The following is a 22,867-nucleotide window of genomic DNA, read 5'->3' as shown; positions in this document are numbered from 1 at the left end:
AATTCTGCCTTAAGAGCCAACAGGAGTGGTCATTTCTCCATACAAACGTACTCGACTGTTTCCTCCGTGGGTTTTGAAGCTAGAGCAATGATTTTTTCAACACAGATTAATATTGTCAATATCTGTGTCGGACCGTTTTGCTTTTTTTGATATTTTTGCTTTTTAAGGCGCTAGAGCCCTTCAAAAATGGCCAAAATGGCCTAATTGACTATGCCGCAATGAGAGGCGTGCTATTCAAAACTGATATCAATTAGTCAAAAAAGCAAAACGGTCCGACACAGATAATGTCATAATCATTTAGATTTCCAAATTTGGTTATGATTGGTTAAGTTTTGGAGGAGGAAACAGTCGAGTACGAAACCTCGATTTTTGAGATTTATACGCAGGATTTTTCGCCTTGTCCTTATCGCACTAGTTTTAGGAGCCGCTTTCGTTAGCGAGACGGGTATATTTACCTAAAATATTTAAATCTTAGCTCCTGTTGGCTCTTAAATCCACATCCCAAATTTTGGTAAAAGCGGCTAGCAAACATCGAAATTTGAAACTGAGTAAATAATACCCATAATCCTTCAAGCAGCCTTGGAACTCTTGGAAGTGATAGTGTAGTTCATGCAAAGTTCAGTTAGTCGCGCAACATGCGCAAAGTAAAGCTAAGATACATGCACCAGGTTTGAGCTTTTTACACCAGGTACGTGTATTGTGTGCAAGTATTTTTAACGTGCAACACTGCTTAAAATTTAAAAACAAACACGGCATGTCTATGGTTGTCAGTTTCGAACTGCGGCGCGGCGGGTATTTTCTTTTGCGCTTCGATATTCGATTAGGATTTTGCTTGGATTTACAAAACAGTTAAAAGTGTTAAAACATTAGTAACATTTTCATTTTATGGATCTCAAACGGCTAAAAACCTCAACAATTATTCTTGAAAGTAAAGAAATTGGTTTTTGTGTAGATATTTGAGAATAAGATTATAGATTTTACCAAATAAGTGATTTCTTCAGTACCCTAGCTAGATTACCAGATCAGGCAGAGCAAGCATTATACACACCATGAGCGTTCCAGAGAAAATAGCAGCAGCGTAAGTATTAAGCTCGGATAATATTCAGACAACTGTAGTCTTGTATTGAATAAAGCTCTTGTATTAGCCGTATACCCCATTATAAGATTTTGATTCATTGTTATTATACCGAACATATTATTATAAATTAGATTAGATAAACACGTAAGTATTGCATAATGATTCATAACTAGCCTTCCTTATGTCTTCATTTTTTTTTTCTTGGCCGGGCTAAAAGTAATTTATAGTTCACAAACAAATAGTATTATTCTTATTCATTTTACAGAATTCCTATGCAACTGCTGTCGGGCCCGGCCGTGAAACTTGTTTATACAATAACCTGTAGTGGCGAAAAACATACTCTTGTTTCCATCCCATTCATCGTCAACAATTTGATTGAAATTCGATTCAAATGGGATTATTCCAAAATATCTGCAAAAAAAATTAAAATTGTATGCAGTTTTTCATCAAAGAGGCTAGTTTCTGAGAAATGTACCACAATCAATGTGGATTTGAGAAGCGATAGATTAAAATATATGAAGACGGACTTCTGTCCTCCGGAGCGTTGGTCAGACTGGGAGTGCATGGCCGAGATAACGCCACAGTTGCTTCCCAATTTGTCCGCCTATTATTACACTACATGTGACTACTATATTGCTGCATGTAAAGTGAAAACGGACATGATTTCTTCTAAGTTGTATGAAGACACTGATTTCACCGACTTCAACTTAAGTACACCTGATGGTAGTGTTGCTGTCCACAAAGCCTGCCTGGCTGCTCACAGCGACGTGTTCAAGCGGATGCTGTCTGGAGAATGGCAAGAGACCGAGGAAGGCCAAATAACTTTGGAAGGAGTTACTTTGGAAACTCTGCAACATTTAAAGGAGTACATTTACATGGGTAGACTCCCAAATGATGGGCTTAGACCACTGCTACTGTTAGCAAGATGCTACCTTATTGAAGATCTTCAGGAACGCTGTATTAACAAACTAGCTCAAACAGCTAGATCGGAAGATTTATACTCGCTTCATAAATTTGCATGTGAGAATAACATACCAGAGTTGACTTTTGCTACTTTGCAGCTGACCAGAGACTCTGTTATTAGCTATGCAAATCAGGTTAAAAAGATGAAGACCAGTCCATGACTGATCTGACGTTTATCCGCCACAAGATGGCGCTCATAACCACTCCACTGTGAGTTCCAGTCCAGAGTGGAGTTGCTACTGATAATTGATAAATGATAATATTCATAAATTTGATAATACATACCATAATTATAGTTATATTTTTTATGACTGTAGTACAAGATGTAAATTTGGACGTAATTTTACGGAATGGGGTTGGCAACTGTCAAAGGTTTGCAAAGATGGCGCCATCATAGCGCTCCCCTTTCTCTAGTTTTTAACCGACTTCAAAAAAGAAGGAGGTTACATGTTCTATGAGATTTGGCTTGAAGTGCATCCAGGCCATGGAATTCCAATTCTAAAGAATTTGACAATTCTAGGGATTGACAGGGCAAGCTACAATGGCGCCATCTGTACAATACTTCGAATACTTCGACCGACCAACCCAAGACCAACCCCATTAGATGACGGCTTATAAGCATAAGCGTGCTGCCGTCATAAACTCGAAAAATGGATCTCAATTATTATAAGTATGCTGGTAGTTGATTAAGGCAAAGTAATATTTTTGTTAATTTCATGTAAAAGTGTATTATGCCTTACCTATTGTAGGTAAGGTACAGTCGACGTCAAAGATATGTTTACATTTTTCGCCTTATTACAAAGGAGTAGGGTGCAAAAGTGTAAACATATATTTGACGTCGACTGTACAACATGTTGAAATGACACAACGTCATTATTCATTATTGTATTTCGTTTCATTAAAAGTTATGTTGTAAGTGTAAACCATTCTTTTCATTCATTAGAAACAGGATATTAGACTACAGTTGGTTTTTCATTTATTAAATTTCTTATTGATTATCTTTAAGTATTCTTAATTTCTTATTATACAGCGTGGTCCAAATCTCGACGTCCAAAAATTTTTTTTAGATTCCTTACATCGTGGGCTATCAGAATATACCCCATGTATGTTAGCCGATTTTACGTAGTTTTCGAGTTATGAATTTTTGAACTTTTAACTTTTGTTAAGAAATTCCCAAACCAATTAATTTATTTAAAAAAAACTATTGAACTTTTTTGAATGTTCCTTTTAGTAACATAATCCTTTAAAAACGGCGCAGTTGCTAAAAAAAACCCGGCATCCTCACTTGGCTGCGAGTTGGAAAAAAACCGGCCAAGTGCGAGTCGGACTCGCGCATGGAGGGTTCCGCACCATCAACAAAAAATAGAGCAAAACAAGCAAAAAAAACCGGCCAAGTGCGAGTCGGACTCGCGCACGGAGGGTTCCGCACCATCAACAAAAAATAGAGCAAAACAAGCAAAAAACGGTCACCCATCCAAGTACTGACCCCGACCGACGTTGCTTAACTTCGGTCAAAAATCACGTTTGTTGTATGGGAGCCCCACTTAAATCTTTATTTTATTCTGTTTTTAGTATTTGTTGTTAGAGCGGCAACAGAAATACATCATCTGTGAAAATTTCAACTGTCTAGCTATCACGGTTCGTGAGATACAGCCTGGTGACAGACGGACGGACGGACGGACGGACAGCGGAGTCTTAGTAATAGGGTCCCGTTTTTACCCTTTGGGTACGGAACCCTAAAAAGTAGACTAAAGTCAAAGTTTCAAGTTCAAGCAATGACAAGTTTAAGTATATAGGGAATTATGTTAGTGAGTTTCAATTATCATTACACCAAAAGAAACCTACAGATTAATCGAACCAATTTGTAATAGGTAAGGTAATTTGTTTGTTGATCGAATCGGATAATACTCGTGGGTAAGTATCAGGAAATCAAGTTTTGATATTATGTATTAGAAGTTGTTTTTGGTAGGTTGTATGTTGCTTAGGAATAACTGTATAGGTATTTAAGTTTTGCATTTTAAGTTTTGGTGAAACATAGCTAGGAGCACTGTATTTAAGATACATATTACAGAATTCCTTTAGGTAGGTACTTATTAGGTATTACTCATTTCGCCAGTTTTCAATCGTTCAAGAACAACATCATAATCATGCTCGTATGGTCAAAAAAAATCACAGACCAACCGTGGATAGAGTGAATCAATAACTGACCGAGCGAGCGCGAAGCGCTAGCGAAGCGTGACTGTTTCAGCTTGGACATGCATAAAATGCTTTCTTATGTCCGGTTGTTTCTTCTTTACAAGAAACATTTCTCAACGGATACTCTTGAAATGTTGTGATAGTACAGTTTTTACGGTTTTTGGAAAAAAATCATGGGCGTTCGGAATAGGTAGGTACCTACAGCTCACAGAGCCACTAGTTAAAATTATAAATGTTATATTATAAGTAAAAAACTCTGTAGGAGTCTAGGAGTTTATACTTCTTTTTTTACATGTCTCTCTCTGGTGCTATTGACTATTCATTAAACAACATTTTTAGGGTTCCGTACCCAAAGGGTAAAAACGGGACCCTATTATAGTTTGTAGCTTTCTAGTAGACCCCGAAGGCTTATCCTATTGTCTATTGTTCAGTAAAACCGCACGTGCTACTTACCTGCAAAAAAGGGTCCTAATTATTCTATTTGGCACCTGAGCGCGGGCTAGTCCAACGCTCAAAAAACCAGTGTAGGTGCGCTCTCCGATAACGCGCCTTTGTTACGCATCTCGATGACACATTTTAGACTGGTTCTGTAGCGTTCGACTCGCCGGCACTCAGTAACCGAAGTACCGATTTTTTATGCAGGTGGTTGTGGCACGTGGCACGAGCGGTTTTTCTTAACAATAGACAATAGGATTAGCCTTCGGGGTCTATTAGAAAGCTACAAACTATACTATTATTTATACTTTATTATTTATACTAAGACTTCGCTGTCCGTCCGTTCGTCTGTCACCAGGCTGTATCTCATGAACCGCGATACCTAGACAGTTGAAATTTTCACAAATGATGTATCTCTGTTGCCGCTATAACAACAAATACTAAAAATAAAATATAATAAATATTTAAGGGGGGCTCCCATACAACAAACACGATTTTTTTGCTCTATTTTTTGTTGATGGTGCGGAACCCTCCGTGCGCGAGTCCGACTCGCACTTGGCCGGTTTTTAAGTTCATGGCCGGTTGTTTATTGGTTCTTCGATCCTACTGTGTCTCGGAATTCAGGTATCTAAGCTTGTCTACAGATGTAGGAAACATATGAACGTGTCTTGCTATTTCAGTCGTTATCGACACAAAAAGTACTGAGGTTGACTGAAGTAGCATGACAAATACGAACGTTTCCCGAGAAAATACGATGGCAAACAATTATGTAGATCTACCGGGCTAGCACATGATTGGCGCGACGGTATCTCGCGGCGAGATAGACTACCCTTCCCTCTTTTATTAACATAGTTTGAAAAAGACGGGTAGTTTATGTCGCCGCGAGATACTGTCGCGCCAATCATATCAATCATATGCTAGGGCTGCTGTAGTTTTATATGAAAGTACGGAAACCTCTATAATGCGTGGCCCGACACGCACTTTACTTATCTAGGCATCATGACACGACGTACACTATTGACTATTAATCAAACGACCCAGCGTCGTGACCGGTTTCTTGATGGTTGATATAACATGTGAGGGCGTTTGCGCAGCTTGCACAACCAGTATACCCGCGGTGCTCTCAAGATGTGGTTCGCGATCCTACTGTGTCTCGGAATTCAGGTATCCAAACTTGTCTAGTTTTATTTATGTTCTAACTTCTAAGTCAAAGGCAGAGGTCAAGTTGGTCATTAATGACCATGATATTGATCTAATTATATTTTGTAATTAAGTATAGAATGCATTGATTTCTAACAATTTAGAGTCGCATCTAATAGGTAATTATTAATTAATTTTATTATTAATAGAACTTCTTTGTTTCTGAGCTATCTACATTCTTATTAAACTAATTAGATTGCTACCAACGCGTGGTATAAAAAAATATCTGGATATGTGTTAACATAGGTATATGTTAACACTCTTGACCGTTAAGTAATTAATTAATTATAGGGTGTCTATGATAAAATATTTAATCCCGATAGCTTTTTTTTTACGGATTGGGAATGCGTTTATACACGCTCAGTAAGAGGGGGGGAGAATTTGGCCCTACCAGGCCCTACCCAGTACCCACTAAACCCACTCCGGCGATTCACCCTCTTTGCCATTCGTGAGGGCGCACTGGGATCGATGACATTCCACCACGGCGCTATATAGAGTCTGTATGGAAAGAGAAAAGTCGTGGATTGGGCCCCATACATTCCACGACTCTTCTCTTTCCGCACAGACTCTACAATTGCTACCGAAACCTATGAGGAGCAGCCTGATACCATACAAATTAACTTAGTAGAGTACAACTTAAACATATTATTGGCATAAAAATATTATACCGTCACTGAAAAGATTTCCACTCAGCTTGTTGTCACGGTACCTTGGTAGTAGGTAGGTATATAGCAGTTATTATTATTAGTCAGTTATTCTTGGATGTTAGATGTTATTCCGGTTCGTTGCGGGCAATGAACTAAGTAACTTAACATCGCGAATATGCGCCGATTGATGTTCTGTTTCACAAAGTCAGATAGTATAATTGGTCAGCTGCAAAAATATCAGAAATGGTTTTTTTTATTGACTTCATTATATTTCCGAAGACAAGCAAATAATAAATATAGATGTTTTTCAGATATACCTAGATCTATCTTGGATGGCTTTCTGTCCCCTGAAATCTAGATGCCGGCACTTTAAAAAAGTTTTAGCGGACGCTCTATCTGTAGGTGCACTTAAGAGCCAACAGGAGCTAAGATTTAAATATTTTAGGTAAATATACCCGTCTCGCTAACGGAAGCGGCTCCTAACACTAGTGCGATAAGGACAAGGCGAAAAATCCTGCGTAAAAATATCAAAAATCGAGGTTTCGTACTCGACTGTTTCCTCCTCCAAAACTTAACCAATCGTAACCAAATTTGGAAATCTAAATGATTATGACATTATCTGTGTCGGACCGTTTTGCTTTTTTGACTAATTGATGTCAGTTTTGAATAGCACGCCTCGCATTGCGGCATAGTCAATTAGGCCATTTTGGCCATTTTTGGAGGGCTCTAGCGCCTTAAAAAACAAAAATATCAAAAAAGCGGCCAAGTGCGAGTTGGACTCGCCCATGAAGGGTTCCGTATTTAGGCGATTTATGACGTATAAAAAAAAACTACTTACTAGATCTCGTTCAAACCAATTTTCGGTGGAAGTTTACATGGTAATGTACATCATATATTTTTTTTAGTTTTATCATTCTCTTATTTTAGAAGTTACAGGGGGGGGGACACATTTTACCACTTTGGAAGTGTCTCTCGCGCAAACTATTCAGTTTAGAAAAAAATGATATTAGAAACCTCAATATCATTTTTGAAGACCTATCCATAGATACCCCACACGTATGGGTTTGATGAAAAAAAAAATTTTGAGTTTCAGTTCTAAGTATGGGGAACCCCAAAAATTTATTGTTTTTTTTTCTATTTTTGTGTGAAAATCTTAATGCGGTTCACAGAATACATCTACTTACCAAGTTTCAACAGTATAGTTCTTATAGTTTCGGAGAAAAGTGGCTGTGACATACGGACGGACAGACAGACGGACAGACAGACAGACATGACGAATCTATAAGGGTTCCGTTTTTTGCCATTTGGCTACGGAACCCTAAAAAGCAAAACGGTCCGACACAGATATTGACAATATTAATCTGTGTTGAAAAAATCATTGCTCTAGCTTCAAAACCCACGGAGGAAGCAGTCGAGTACGTTTGTATGGAGAAATGACCACTCCTGTAACAGGAGTCCTGTTGGCTCTTTATGATTCATTGTGGATTGTGGCATTGTTTGGTTTAACAGGCCGGTTTGGGCATATTTGTTAGCATATAGACATTATACCTACATACATGTTTTTCTTCAGAGTTTTTTCGTATTTCGAGACAAATAGATATAATTATAAAATCCCCGCTTAAATGTTAATGCAGACCTTCAGACTTTGCGGGAATATAAATAGTTATGACGTCTCTGACAATGGGGAAAGCCGGTCGCAGTATTTTACAGATGGCGCCAGCATAGGTTTTCCTGGCAATCCCTGGAATTGTGTTAAATTCTTGTTTTCTTTTTTAAACTTTATGGCCTGTAGTGGACTCTGGAGGCCAGCCCTTTAAACCTAATCTCACAGAATAAAACTAGAGACAGGGAAAGCCTATGCTGGCGCCATCTATGCAAACCTTCCAAGCCAAACTAAGCATAGTACGTAGAGCCAAAGATTTATGAAGTGTATAAGTAAAAAAAAGTCTCGGAATAAAACGTGCCTGGAAAATAAAATTAAAATTTAAGCTCGAAAAAATGGCGCCATATACCTTGTTGGCCTATAATCGTGTAGACGGGCGACACTGTTTTAACAATTCTAACACATATCACTATCAGTGAAAGAACAAGGATCAAAGTGAAATGGCGTTCTAAAAGTTTTAATTCTGTGTCGAAAGATGGCAGTAAATTTACTGTGACTACAAAATTTACTATGACAATATCTTTGGTAGAGCGTATACAGAGATAGAGTGCGGTGTGTAATGTAGGCATGTATACCTACTTATTCAGACTTCATGACTATGATAAGCAGTTACCTATCTACCTATGTATTGAACTCGAAACTCATTTCGTGGTTTGAGATTTGCGTAGTCACCTTCATTTGCACGAATCTTTAGGCAAATCCCGATAATAAACCACGAAGAGTAAATATCTCGATAAGATAATATTGTGACAGCTGACAAATGCAGCGAATGTGAAAGTAGTCGCCGTGTTCGCTTTGTGATACACTGACGTAACACTAACAGTTGCCCTCTCGTAGGTACTTACTCGCCTAAATTGTGTTTGGAATTACTTTCTTCAACTTCTTAATACCACAACGCGTAAGGTAAGCTCCATTAAAGGAAATTATATTAATTCATCGATTAGATAAGTACATATCATATGTGTATACCTAAAGGCCTTTTTGAAACAAACGACGATGTACACGGCGCTTTGTTCGGTGTGCAAGTATAACATTTAGTTGTGAACGGTTCCATTTACAACAGCCAGTTTATCAGTGCTAGTATGTAGAGGTACATAGTTTTTTTTGTCAATTCAGTTTTTGAATTTTTTATGCTATGGGCGTTTGCGATGTCTATTGTCTACAGCTCACAGAGCCACTAGTTTTTAGAATCCTTAGTTAGGATGACAAATTAATAAAGTCTGGTGTATCAAGGCCTTAAATTTGTACCGCCTTGGCAATTGGCGTAGAACGCATGGAAACTCAGCGTAGTGGAACTCATGTTTAGCAGGCATATCTTCAACTTAAAAACAATGTGTTGTTACAGACGATAATGGCGGGCAAGGCACCCGTCATCGAGCTGAACGACGGGAATAAGATACCAGTCGTGGCTCTTGGCACCGGCAGAGGGACCGCGAAAGATGTAAGTTTCTTCTTCTTCTTCTTTCCATCCTGTTACCCCCTGCGGCGCGGGGTGAATCAAATCCTTTGATACCTACCTATGGATGTATCCTACGTGGCTCCTTGGGCGATCTCGTTGCGAACGCGAACGCCGTGGGTCCGCCGCGCCGCGCCGCTTCGCTTCGCGTTCGCTTAAGATCGGTTTTCCTAGGATAGCGGTGCCGTCATATAGCGGCCGTCTCCATACTAAATAATACGGCTAAATATGGATGTCGTAGTATTTTTATAGAGGCGGCCGCTATATGACGGCACCGCTTTCGGAGGAAACCAAAGCTTTACGTAAAGCGATTCGCGCACGAGTGTGGAGGTTACACTCGTGCGCGAATCGCGGCGCGAAGCCGGGAACACGAGTGTGGAGTCGAGTTCGCAGAACGCCACACTCGCGTTCTCGATTTCGCGCCGCGATTCGCGCACGAGTGTGGAGGGGGCTAAAGACGCAGCGTTAATGATTTTAACGATCTTTCATCCAGTTTCCCGCTACGGGCAATTGCGTGTCATATATTTTTTAAGCGTATCGCATCATTCATAAAATAAAATATTTATAAAATAAAATAAAAATAAAAAAGCCCTTTATTCATTGTAAAATGTTTACATCATTCATTACTTCAAGATATACAGGATGCTTCCTGTAACAGGAGCAATAAATTAAACTAAAGGCTGTACTCCTCAAACTGACCAACATTTGTTCAGCAACTTTTTAAAAATTATGAATTCTTTAAACTTCCTCTTTGTCATACAAAATAAATGACGTGTGTTTGACGTTGCTTGTCATGCTTTAAACATCACAAAATTTGTAATACATTGCGTCTTAGAATAACCTTAAAAGTGTAATAAAAATCAAAACATGAGTTATTTTCAAAAGTTGCTGAACAAATGTTGGTCAGTTTGAGGAGTACAGCCTATAGTTTAATTTATTGCTCCTGTTACAGGAAGCACCCTGTATATGAGTTAACCTAGTTTAATATATTTACAGGCACCAATCGACGAAGTTCGTCAAGCAGTGCTCTGGGCTATCGAGGAGGGTTATCGCCACATAGACACTGCTGCCATCTATCACGACGAGCCGCAAGTGGGACAGGGGATCGCCGACGCCATCGCCAAAGGCTTGGTCAAGAGGGAAGACTTGTTCGTCACCACTAAGGTGAGATTCGATAAGTTTTTCCTACAGGCACCTATCGACGAAGTTCGTCAAGCAGTGCTCTGGGCTATCGAGGAGGGTTATCGCCACATAGACACTGCTGCCATCTATCACGACGCGCCGCAAGTGGGACAGGGGATCGCCGACGCCATCGCCAAAGGCTTGGTCAAGAGGGAAGACTTGTTCGTCAGCACTAAGGTGAGATTCGATAAGTTTTTCCTACAGGCACCTATCGACGAAGTTCGTCAAGCAGTGCTCTGGGCTATCACCACATAAACACTGCTGCCATCTATCAGGACGAGTCGCAAGTGGGACAGGGGATCGCCGACGCCATCGACAAAGGCTTGATCAAGAGGGAAGACTTGTTCGTAACCACCAAGGTGAAATTAGATAATATTTCCTCCAGGGCGCCTAGCCAAGATGACAAGCGCTTGCGCTACGACAACGAAACGCTTTGGGTCTCTTTATCACTCTTCCATATTAATATTGCGACAGTGACAGTTGAGTGTTGTTCGCTACGGAGCGTAAACGATTGGCATGTTGGCTAGGCACCCTGAGGAGATGAACGTGTTCCACTAATTATCAGTGTCGCTTTGTGTTTTATTAACGATTATCATCTTGGCTAGGCCAGATTAGAGTTAGCACATTCAGTGCCGAAAACCCGACTATCGGGTATTTTATGATTTTTTTCCCAGGCCGGACGACCTGATAGTCGGGATCGTGGTACTACAGCTTTATATGACGAAATTTTTGTAGCCTGGCGCGGATGTCTTGTTTGGCTGGGTTGCAATAAATGTGTGAATTAACAATCTGGGTTAATCAACTTTTTCTTGTCACACGTTGCTATGGTTACGGTCTCCTGAGTCACTCTTAAAATTCTAGGTTTTTCGTATTTAAATGAACCAAACTTGCATTTTATGGTAGTTATAGACCTTTCCATAATGGGATATCTACTGAGCATGTTAGTAGAACATGATACAGCAGTTCTTCTAAGAATCTATGCTACTATTGTCTCCTCGCTGATGGGACAGAATAACAACAAGAATTTGCAAACTTGTTTCAGTTATGGAACGACAGGCACGCCCAAGACCAGGTGGTGCCGGCGCTCCGGGAGTCCCTCAAGAGACTCTGTTTGGACTACGTCGACCTTTTCCTGATCCACTTCCCGATATCGCTGAATGTAAGTTTTTAACTAATTTTGTTTTCGGCAGAGCCGTTTGCTTAGAAAATAACGGTTTCCTTAAAAAAAGGCGCTCAGCCAGCCTATTATGGATAGCTTTATCCATCTTTATCCACGTGATAAAATAACTGTCACTGTTTAACACCGTGGGAAAGAAAGTGACGGACACCGTTTTATCACGCTGTCACGTAGACAAGAACGACCATCATATCCGTACTGGTGTGTAAGTGGGATATCGATATAGCCGCATAAAGCTATCTCACTCACACGCCGGAGCGATGTGAAGACTCTTTGAACGCCACGCCTATCGTGCGCCGCGCGTAATTAAACCTTGTCGGAATGCACTAAGGTTGATATTAGGTTGTAGTCGCCCGCGTCACGTCAGGGTGGTATTCCATGTGTACAATATCTTGGTCCAATGTGTATTTACGTCTCAAATTCTGCTTAATGAGGGAGTGAGATGCAATGTACATTGGACCAAGACATAGGACATATGGAATACCACCTTCAGTTGACGTATTTGTCGATTTTGTCGGTCAAAGTTTTAATGCGTAAATTTAACCCACAGACATAAAATTCTAATTCTATGATTTAACCAAAATCACACAATAAGTCACAATCTAAGGGTCTACTGAAAACGAGAGAGTCGAAATTTTGTTATCTAACCTCTCTATCGCTCTTGCATATTCGAGCGATAAAGAGGCAGAAAGCCGAGTTTCAATTTCGCGTTTCCCGGTAGGCCCTTTGTAAACAAACCGCCTTGATGTATCAATGTCATATTTGATTGTCTGTGAAAACTTGTCACAAAACAGTTTAAGGTACAGTATGTATAAGTTACTCTATGGTATACTTACGTCGCTAGTACTGCACTCTGGTGGCAAAACATTGCAGTAGGTAATACCAGGCGTGGCTCACTGCGCGATTGCGTCGCTTTGCTACAGGTAGCTAAAAGTACATCCGTTCCACCCCAATTTTGGGGAAAGCCATAAGCCGCGCGTGGCGCTGTCGCCACCTAGCGGCCATATCTGTGCTGATCGTAACAGACGAGTTTTGTTAGAGTGAGTCTTCTGTACCTAGTACTATTATTTATTCTGTGGTAATACTTCTGTGGTGGAGGCCCAAGACCGCACAAAATGGAAAAAGCTGGAAGAGGCCTATACCTCCAAAGAGGGTTCTGGTGAAATTTAGATTTAAGCATAGGTTATGTTACTAATACTTTATCCATGTTATGAAAAACCAGAAATAAAAGGCTTTTTTTATTTTTTTATTTATAATACTTCGTATTTCAGGCTGACGGGTCGCCCTCAGACGTAGATTACGTAGAAACGTGGAGGGGAATGGAAGAGGCCAAGATGCTAGGCCTCGCCAAGTCCATTGGGGTGTCCAACTTCAACAGCTCTCAACTGGACAGACTGTTCCAGAACAGTCAGGTCAAGCCTGCTGTTAATCAAGTAGAGGTATGTATGTACTACACATGTACTATGTAAAGTGTCATTCAATAGAACTTGCTAACTATGTAAACAAAAGTTACTACTTACTAGTGATTTGACATTCAGTGTCAATTTTAATATGGCGGTTTGTTTACATAGCTAGCAAGTTCTATTGAATGACACTTTACAGTCACGCTCCGTGACGCCACGCTATTTTAGGTCCACGTTACGCCATTTAGGGTCCTAGCTAAATTGGTTGTTCTTACTTACGCTATGGAATGTCAAATTTAGCTAGAACCCTAAATAGCGTAACAATCCCGTGTGGTGACTGTATGTATATCTAAATAACAGGTAAGTAATATTAAATTTTTTTTATACAGGGTGCTTCCTGTAACAGGAGCAATAACTTAAACTGTAGGCTGTACTCCTCAAACTGACCAACATTTGTTCAGCAACTTTTAAAAATTATGAATCCTTTAGACTTCCTCTTTTTTATACAAAATAAATATTGCCTTCAATGTACGCTGACATCAGTGTGTTTGACGTTGCTTGTCACGCTTTAAACATAACAAAATTTGCAATACATTGCGTCTTAGAATAAACTTTAAAGTGTAATAAAAATCAAAACCAGAGTTATTTTCAAAAGTTGCTGAACAAATGTTGGTCACTTTGAGGAGTACAGCCTACAGTTTAATTTATTGCTCCTGTTACAGGAAGCACTCTGTATAATTACTTAAAGGATAAAAAAAATCACTGCTTCGGGCAAGATTCGAACTTAAATTGTGAAGTTGTGATCTTTGGAACACCGGTTGGAACAACATCGCTGTTAACCAACTGAGCTACCAATGTTTACCAGAAGCGTGCGAATCTCTCCATTCCTTCTTTTGGTTTACACGCCTTAGGTTTTTGTTGCTTTGTTTTATGTTTAGCTGCCCTGAAAACCGGCGTCGTGACACTCGTGACACCGTATGTCGCGGGTCTAAAACTGAGTCTAAATGGCTTCTTTTTGATGTATTATTATATTCTCTCTTGTGCGTTTTTATTTTATTACCCAACTCTTAAAAAGTGATTAATTTCAGGTTAACCCAACTCTAACACAGGAGCCCCTAGTGTCCCACTGTCAGAAACTAGGTGTGGCCGTTATGGCATACAGCCCGTTCGGATTCCTCGTCTCTCGCGATACTAAGGACTCGCCTCCACCCCGCATTGATGATCCTACGCTGGTCGCCATTGCGAATAAATACGGGAAGAGCACCAGTCAAGTTGTTCTACGGTATCTGGTAAGTTTCTATCATCGACAGGACAGGAATCATCTAGACGGAGTTTAGAGCAATTATTTCATGAAACCGATGCTGCCAAAAATACTGCGGTGCGGGGGACGAGGTGAGCGAGTCCCGTGCCGTGATTGGTCCGTTCAAAGACACGGACGTCACACAAAGACACTTTGACTCGAAAATGGAGTAAAACTACCGTATATTTGTGGCAGAGGGGGTAGCGCTACTATGCTCAGTCTGGAGGATGACTTGTCTGTGGTTTCTATACACTTATACAGTCCGTTCGGATATAAGGATACCCCCCAAATTCAAACCTCGAAATTAATCGTCGCTTTTACCAATCACAAATGAGGAGTGTCTTTTCAAAAGGGCTTATTTTTGGATGGTTTTCATAGAGAAAGGAGTCCTTTTGAAAAGACACTCCTCAACTGTAGTCCCATTACAAATCCCACTTACGACACGTACATATTCGTACGAATGTGAGTGACTATAACTACCTTTCAGTTAGCAGCAGAAGTTGCAAGCGGGCCAGGTGTTCGAAATGATCTTGACGCGACTTTATTGTTAAGAGAATAAGAGCGCGTCAAGGTAATTTTGAACACCTCGCCCGCTTAGCAACTTCTGCTGCTGACTGTACTAAGAAAACAATTATACCTATAACTTTTTCCCTTATATTACAGCTCGACCGAGGCCTAATCATCATACCCAAGTCTACAAACCAGAAGCGCCTGGCGCAGAACCTGGACCTGTTCGACTTCAAGCTGACGGCCGAGGAGGTGGCCACCATAGGACAGTTCAACAAGAACGTTAGGGTCATCGACCCGAAGACCTGGAAGGATTTTCCTAACTACCCCTTTGAGAGGGATTAATTTTCTTTTTATTGGTTAAGTACCATCGCTCACACTGTTAACTGTCCAAGCCTTTTGTAGTAAGGTCAACCGATGGACAGTTAACGAGTGTATTGCTGTTTGTACCTGCGGAAATGTCAAGACTCCGATGAACAACTGCCAGACGCCCTGATCTAGGTTTAATAAATAAATTAGGGGTTTGGTTGTTCTCAAAATTATCTAATGGATTTTTCCGTCTAAAGATGTCCGTTCAGAGATTTTCATCACAGAATTTCTAGTTACTGTTTAAATTAAAACTAAATTGAACTTTTAGAATACGATATGCATAAGTATGCTATGCCGCTTTATGAGTGTACGCGTCAGTGCATGTAACCTGTGCCTCTTTAGGTTTAGTGATAAGACATTTTATTTTAAATAAAAAATATTAATAATTAAAATCTTGTTTATATTTATCCTACAATTGACAAAAAGCCAGGAGAATATTTTTTAAAGGAAGACGAGAATGATTTATAATATCGAAATTCAAATGGCAAATATTTACAAACTCTATATACGCCACTTACATTACGATTCTCACATAAAATTGCAATAAAATCAAGAACAACATAAAAAAAACTCTAATTCTTTGTAGTAATGCTGGTGACTGTACGTTATTTACGTTTTATTTATAATCCGTTCCGAAAATCACCGTTTACCCTCAACAACTTAATGACTGCATTCGCAAAGATAAATGCATGATTTTCAATAACCCACAGTGTCATTTCAGGCGTTTATTATGTGATCACAATTATCTCGATGCGCTGCATAGTGTGTATATAAGCCGCTGTTGATGCATTTTCATCACAAACAATATTAATTTGCATTGACTGAAAACAAGCGACATGTTCAGGAGTTTCATGGTTTTGTTCGTTGCTGTGCTTCTTGTAGCCAGCGTAAGTATTGTTTTTTTAATATTTATATTTTATTTCGATTAATCAAAAAAATCTTTGGTGAACGGCCAAGGGCCCGTTTGTAACTTGTAATACAAGTGTGTGTCACTTTTTGACAGCCTTTGTTAGAAAGAGACTTCCACTTGTATTACAATTAAGTTACAAGCTTTTGAGAAACGGGGCCCAGTAGCTCTACAAACTGCGCTATTACTTAAGTACAGTCAAGTGTAAAAATATGGGTGCATAATAGAACTCAAGTAGGTACTCAAAAATATGTCCCATCGCAGACATAAGAGCTATGGGACATATTTTTGAGACATATGATGAGTGCACCCATCCCAAATTTTTACACTTGACTGTACAACTTATGACTGAGCCTATTTTATTACCTATTTTCTAAGACTTTTTTTTATAGTCCTGTACATGTATAGGTATCTCTTGTATAGTTGTAATATTTTTTTAAATATGTTCTTTACTCTCAGGGTCATGCAGAGGAGCAACAGGGTAAGTCTATCAAAATTCCGTATTATGTGTTCCGTTCCACGTCTGAGATCTTCATTGAGAGCGTAACGCCTCCGGTGACCGATAGATGCCGCTAGCGTCTATGTAGTCGCTCCGCCGCCTCGCCGTGACGTAGTTCCGCTTCTCTTTCCTGCAAACAGACGCCCGCCCCCCGCCACTCGCCGCCGCTATGTCATTGTTTCGTCGACCGTCCTGACCGATGGTCCGCAATTTTTTTTTGCGAACATTTTTGCAGCATGGCGCTTTAAAAATTTCCGATCCAAAGGTTGTTCAATTAAATAGCGAGATATAGCCAGAGATCGCCACTACTAGTCTTTTGGCGGTCTCGGGATCGATCTTCCAACGGTGCTTTTCGATTCTACCCACTTTTTTCTTGCTAAATTATCTTTTACATGCCATGCTGCTAAAATCGTTACCGTTAACTCGCATTTTCGAGAGTGAAGTAGGAAGTGCGTCAACAAGTGGTTTCAAGTGTCGTTTGTTACAACGCGTGGTAACGTAAGTCGCTCCGCATCGGAGAGGAACGTGCGTCATCGTGCCTGCCGCGGGGGGCGGTGCCGGCCCGGCGCGGTGGGGTGCCGGGGCCGCGCTGCAATAGGATAGGTTTGGATTGTCTCAAACCATCTGGTAAGGCAGTTTAATGATATTCTAGCTGTATTTGGCGTTCGGAAGCGCATTGCGAATGCCTACTTGGACGCTAAAGCCCCGGTTCTCGTCTGATTACCGCAGGTGTCGGCCGAGGTCGGTGCCCGTGCTCGGAGCCCGGGAGTATTACCTCGTGTTGTTAGTTTTCGACGCGACAGTTCGTGTCGTTCGCCGCGTCGGCGCCGTCGACTTTCTCTTGTCGTCCGAGGTGACTCCGAGACGCCGCGACGCTGCGGGCCGGCGCCCGAAGTGTCGCGGCGCAGGCGCTTCCGGTCCGCGGGACTCCGAGAGACGTCACGCGCCCGCTCCTGTTGCTGCGGTCGCGGCGCGGGTGGATCGCGGACCTCTCGGTCCCGTCCTGGCGCCAAGGTGAAGGCGGACCGGACCACGGGGAGCACGCTACTGCATCTCGACTGCTCAAAGTGGAAGGAGATAAGTTACGTGGAAGCCACTCTGTGGAAACACTACGAGTACAGCGGCGGGGCCGTTCGCCGCGCCGGTTGCCATCTATCAAGGCGTCGGGCAACAGTGTCGCCGTGATGTTGCGTGCAACTACGCCACCATGGTGGCGCCAGTCGCCACGCGCACGCCTCCCCCCCTGTGCCGGCGAAAGACGCTACGGTGGCGCTGCCAGCGAAACAGAGGCGGGCCGCCACGATGGCAGCACCCGCCTCACGCGTCGGCGCCTCTCGAGCTGGCCGCCACGATGGCGCCTATCGCCTCACCAGCGCCCCCTGAGCCAGTGGCGGCCGCCACGATGGCGCCGCCCACCTCACGCTCCGGTGCCACCCGAGCCGGCCGCCACGATGGCGCCTCTCGCCTCACGCACCTGCGAGCCGGTGTCGGGCCGCCACAAGGGTGCCGCCCGCCTCGCGCACCGGCGCCTCTCGAGCTGACCGCCACGATGGCGCCTCTCGCCTCACGCACCGGCGCCTCCCAAGCTGGCCGCCACGATGGCACCTCTCGCATCACGCGCCGGCGCCTCCCAAGCTGTCGGTGGCTGCCGCCACGATGGCGCCTCTCGCGTCGCGCGCCGGCGCCACCCGAGCTGGCGGTGGCTGCCGCCACGATGGCGCTTCTCGCGTCACGCGCCGGCGCCTCCCGAGCTGTTGGTGGCTGCCGCCACGATGGCGCCTCTCGCGTCACGCGCCGGCGCCTCTGCCGCCACGATGGCGCTTCTCGCGTCACGCGCCGGCGCCTCCCGAGATGTCGGTGGCTGCCGCCACGATGGCGCCTCTCGCGTCACGCGCCGGCGCCTCCTGAGCTGGCGGTGGCTGCCGCCACGATGGCGCTTCTCGCGTCATGGCGCCTCTCGCGTCACGCGCCGGCGCCTCCCGAGCTGTTGGTGGCTGCCGCCACGATGGCGCCTCTCGCGTCACGCGCCGGCGCCTCTGCCGCCACGATGGCGCTTCTCGCGTCACGCGCCGGCGCCTCCCGAGATGTCGGTGGCTGCCGCCACGATGGCGCCTCTCGCGTCACGCGCCGGCGCCTCCTGAGCTGGAGGTGGCTGCCGCCACGATGGCGCTTCTCGCGTCACGCGCCGGCGCCTCCCGAGCTGTTGGTGGCTGCCGCCACGATGGAGCCACCCGAGCTGGCGGTGGCTGTCGCCACGATGGCGCCTCTCGCGTCACGCGCCGGCGCCACCCGAGCTGTCGGTGGCTGCCGCCACGATGGCGCCTCGCGTCACGCGCCGGCGCCACCCGAGCTGGCGGTGGCTGCCGCCACGATGGCGCCTCTCGCGTCACGCGCCGGCGCCTCCCGAGCTGGCGATGGCTGCCGCCACGATGGCGCCTCTCGCGTCACGGGCCGGCGCCTCCCGAGCTGGCGGTGGCTGCCGCCACGATGGCGCCGCCCACCTCACGCACCGGCACCTTCTGAGCGGCGGCGGTTGCCACGATAGCGCCGGCAATTACGTCGATGCTGCAAGTACGACGCTGTCGTCCTTTGCAATGGCACCCATGTTCTGTTCGTAAGAAAACTTACCTGTTGCCGTTCCCAATGATATCGCTAGCGGCCGCGTCGATCCAGCCCGCCAAGCCGACGCCGGCCGGGCGCCACGCCGCCGCCGTCCGGCGCCACGTGTACCACGGTACCAGTTTTCCCTGTCCACATGGCCCCATTGAGGTACGCAGGCGCTTATAGCTATGGTGCAACAGCACGAGCAGACCGCTAAACTCTTGCTTTCGGTTAAGGATTCCTCCGTCGCCTTGGCGACGGCAGACAAGGTCCCGTGTGCTCCGCTCAAAACCGAGGTTGAAGGCATTGAAAAGGTTTGCAGTGTTCACATAATTATATCTCTGCTTGCCCGCGCTCTCCAGCTTAAGTTCCGTCTTACAAAGACGAACTCGTTCGCCAAGCCCCTAATAAACAAAATGGGACAAATAAACCCGCTGCGCCTGAACGAGCTTGTGTTTCCGGTGCCAAGAGAAAGGGGCCAGGAGGACTCCAGCAGTTTCCATCTGTCTGTCTTCGACTTTATCGAAACAGTTTTGTTAAGCAAAGCGTCAAAATCGATTTTAGACTTGATTTCATCAGTGCGATTTCCTTAAAAGCATGCTACCATGCTCCTATACAAGTTTGACTGAAGGTTTTTCGTTTTCTCAACATACAGACCTGCCTTGCGGCCGAGTTTCTCACAGAAACTATACTCGATGCCTCCTGTTCAGTCTCAAATTCGCAAACGTTAGTTTATGGAGATTGCACCGTCGTAGTCCTCACCTTATACCTGTAGTCCGTTAATAATGGTAGACAATGTACGAAGTGAGGCCCTTCAAGTGGAGAGTAATCGTTAACGGGCCGCACCTGCAGCGCTGACGACAGGAGTGTACTACAAACATACAACCGTTACTACGGTTGTCGAAAAAACTGCTGATGCCAGCAGATCGTCTATAGTTCGCGCTGGTTCCTTGCTACTTACCAGGTCGGTATAACCCCCAAAGGCGACGGTTTATCAAAAAGTCACTGCGTCCCCCGACTGGCAGCTGCGCCGAGAAGCCGCCGAGACTATCTTCGCCTGATAGGCACCTTGTTGGTCGGCCTCTCCGCTTTCGAGAGCCCTCGCACTGTACCACGGTATGTCTTAGTCGACTCTTTGAAGTGCTACCACGACACGTTTGGCAGCTGCCGGTGATACGACTTGGCATGGATATCTCCACCTCCCAGGCTAGTCTGTTTACTGTGACGGCGTGATGAGGAGAGCTTTCTCGCAGCTGTGGTAAGCTTGCAATTTACTGGCGGTCCTAGTGAACACAACGTCAGACCACCATCCCTTACGAGTCAACTACCTTAAGAATCGAGGCGTAGCTCCTGTCAGATAGGACGCTCCAACACCGAGCCGGCGATAACCGGGTATTTCCGGTTCCGGTACTGGTTGTCTAGAAAACCAGTACCGGGGAGCACTATCTAGATCGTCCCCTTGTCGAGGTCGCTGTACGCCCACAATGTAGAAATGATCTTCATGGTGCATCAAAAATGAGATCGACTGCCAGGTACCTCTAATACCCAGTGAAGTAGCGAGCTATCTCAGACATCTATTTCTATTCTCCATGTTAGCTTTCAGAATGATACTTGTTCAGAAGCCTGTAACAAGTGCTGTATGTGAACCACTATCGGACACTATGCCTTCTTCCATCGTCATTAATAGCGAGACCAGCGCCTCCCAAACCACCAGCTTGGGACGCGAGAAATCTTATTCAAATTACTTGCCCTAACTTGAATAATCCTACAACGTACCTATATAGAAGAGCTGCCGCACCTTTACTGTTAGCATCAGGCCGCAGGGTCAATGACCTTACCCTACTACACTGTAGCCCAGGCAATTACACAGATAACTTTGACGCTATTATTTTGTGTCCGAAATTCGGTTCTAAACCAGATAACGTGTCTCACCGACTGGACTCTCTTAGAAGCTTCGGAATAAAGTATAGACCCAGTAGGTAGTCTGGGTACGTCAACTTGTGAGAATTACACAAAATGTTAGGGGACACTGCGCTTATTTCCTTCAGACACAGTAGTCATCCAATCCGGCCTCGCCTACGATTGCTTTCGATCCATGATGTACTTAATCACTAAATTAGCTGGAAAACTATCCAATTACTTAGCGATATTTTGGCTTAAGTTAATTGGGAACATGACTCTTTCTTTAGACGATCCTATCGCCGAGATTCTGCGGATCGGATGCGATTTCAAATGAGAAATCTCTCAAACCAGTTTAACGTCAGATTCGAACCTGGGATTACAGTTTAAATTCTCAATTTCCTGTAATGCATCATTATAACGAGTTATTGTGATTTCATGGGTTGCAATAAGGCGTATATATTTATTCTTTCTCTGAGTTATATGACAGTAGGTGTAGCCCTAACGCTTGCGCGCCCGCTGACTCGCCGCCAGGAGATAATAAACAGGTCTCAATGAAGATCTCAGACGTGGAACGGAACACATAATATAAAAATTTTACCTTCCAATAAAATTATTATTATGTTTCCTTCCACGTCTGAGATCTGAGTAATGCCTTCCTGGCAGGCTACTAGGCTACTTTTATACCGACGGTACTTCTCCTCAACAATGACATAGCGGCGGCGAGTGGCGGGGGGCGGGCGTCTGTTTGCAGGAAAGAGAAGCGGAACTACGTCACGGCGAGGCGGCGGAGCGACTACATAGACGCTAGCGGCATCTATCGGTCACCGGAGGCGTTACGCTCTCAATGAAGATCTCAGACGTGGAAGGAAACATAATAATAATTTTATTGGAAGGTAAAATTTTTATATTAATTACCTAGTGTTAGTTTTGTTTTGCTAAGTTTAATAATACATTTTTACTTAGTATAAAAAATTACCCAGCCGGCTTTGTCGGATAAGCTGAGTAAACATAAAAAGTTTGTAAAAACACAAAGTTGAATTGTTTTGTGGTCTAAGATTATTAAGTGTGGATTATATTCTAGGTGGCGGCGGTGGTGGAGGCGGTTCGGGAAGTGAGTATAAAACGACAGATTCACAGATTTCAGATAAAAAAGTCTCTGCGATCTCCATTTTGACAAACAATAGATTATGACTTATGACTTAAAACTTTATGGGAAACAACGGGATCCCTGACTAGTACATTCTTGTGTTGAAATGGGTGCAGGCGGGAGCATGGGTGGCGGCTACGGCGGCGGTTTTGGTGGTGGCGCTGGCGGTGGTGGGAGCGGCGGTGGCGGTTCCAGCGGTGGCACTCAAGGTTTGCTCTTACATACTTTAAAGGGG

General features: G+C 43.9%; 2 protein-coding genes across 3 annotated transcripts; both read left to right on the top strand.

Moving 5' to 3' along the window:
- Window positions 1-995: 995 nt before the first annotated feature.
- LOC134657119 (protein roadkill-like) lies at window positions 996-2,202 on the top strand. The gene is made up of 2 exons (XM_063512672.1): window positions 996-1,078; window positions 1,344-2,202. Exons 1-2 carry the CDS (start codon window positions 1,050-1,052, stop codon window positions 2,200-2,202), a joined length of 888 nt encoding a protein of 295 aa, XP_063368742.1. The 5' UTR covers window positions 996-1,049.
- A 3,488-nt stretch (window positions 2,203-5,690) lies between these two features.
- Window positions 5,691-15,570, top strand: LOC134657253 (aldo-keto reductase AKR2E4-like). Of its 2 annotated transcripts, none has more exons than XM_063512829.1 (7): window positions 5,691-5,836; window positions 9,528-9,623; window positions 10,830-10,997; window positions 11,863-11,979; window positions 13,269-13,436; window positions 14,489-14,689; window positions 15,364-15,570. In XM_063512829.1, exons 1-7 carry the CDS (start codon window positions 5,801-5,803, stop codon window positions 15,550-15,552), a joined length of 975 nt encoding a protein of 324 aa, XP_063368899.1. In that variant the 5' UTR covers window positions 5,691-5,800; the 3' UTR covers window positions 15,553-15,570. The 2 variants fall into 2 exon arrangements, with proteins under 2 accessions (XP_063368899.1, XP_063368900.1); XM_063512830.1 differs by lacking the exon at window positions 10,830-10,997 and adding an exon at window positions 10,635-10,802.
- Window positions 15,571-22,867: the final 7,297 nt, after the last annotated feature.

This window comes from Cydia amplana, chromosome 19 (assembly GCF_948474715.1).
Source record: "Cydia amplana chromosome 19, ilCydAmpl1.1, whole genome shotgun sequence".
NCBI lineage: Eukaryota > Metazoa > Arthropoda > Insecta > Lepidoptera > Tortricidae > Cydia > Cydia amplana.
Note: the sequence above shows the minus strand (reverse complement) of the source record. Positions and strands in the feature narration are given on the sequence as shown.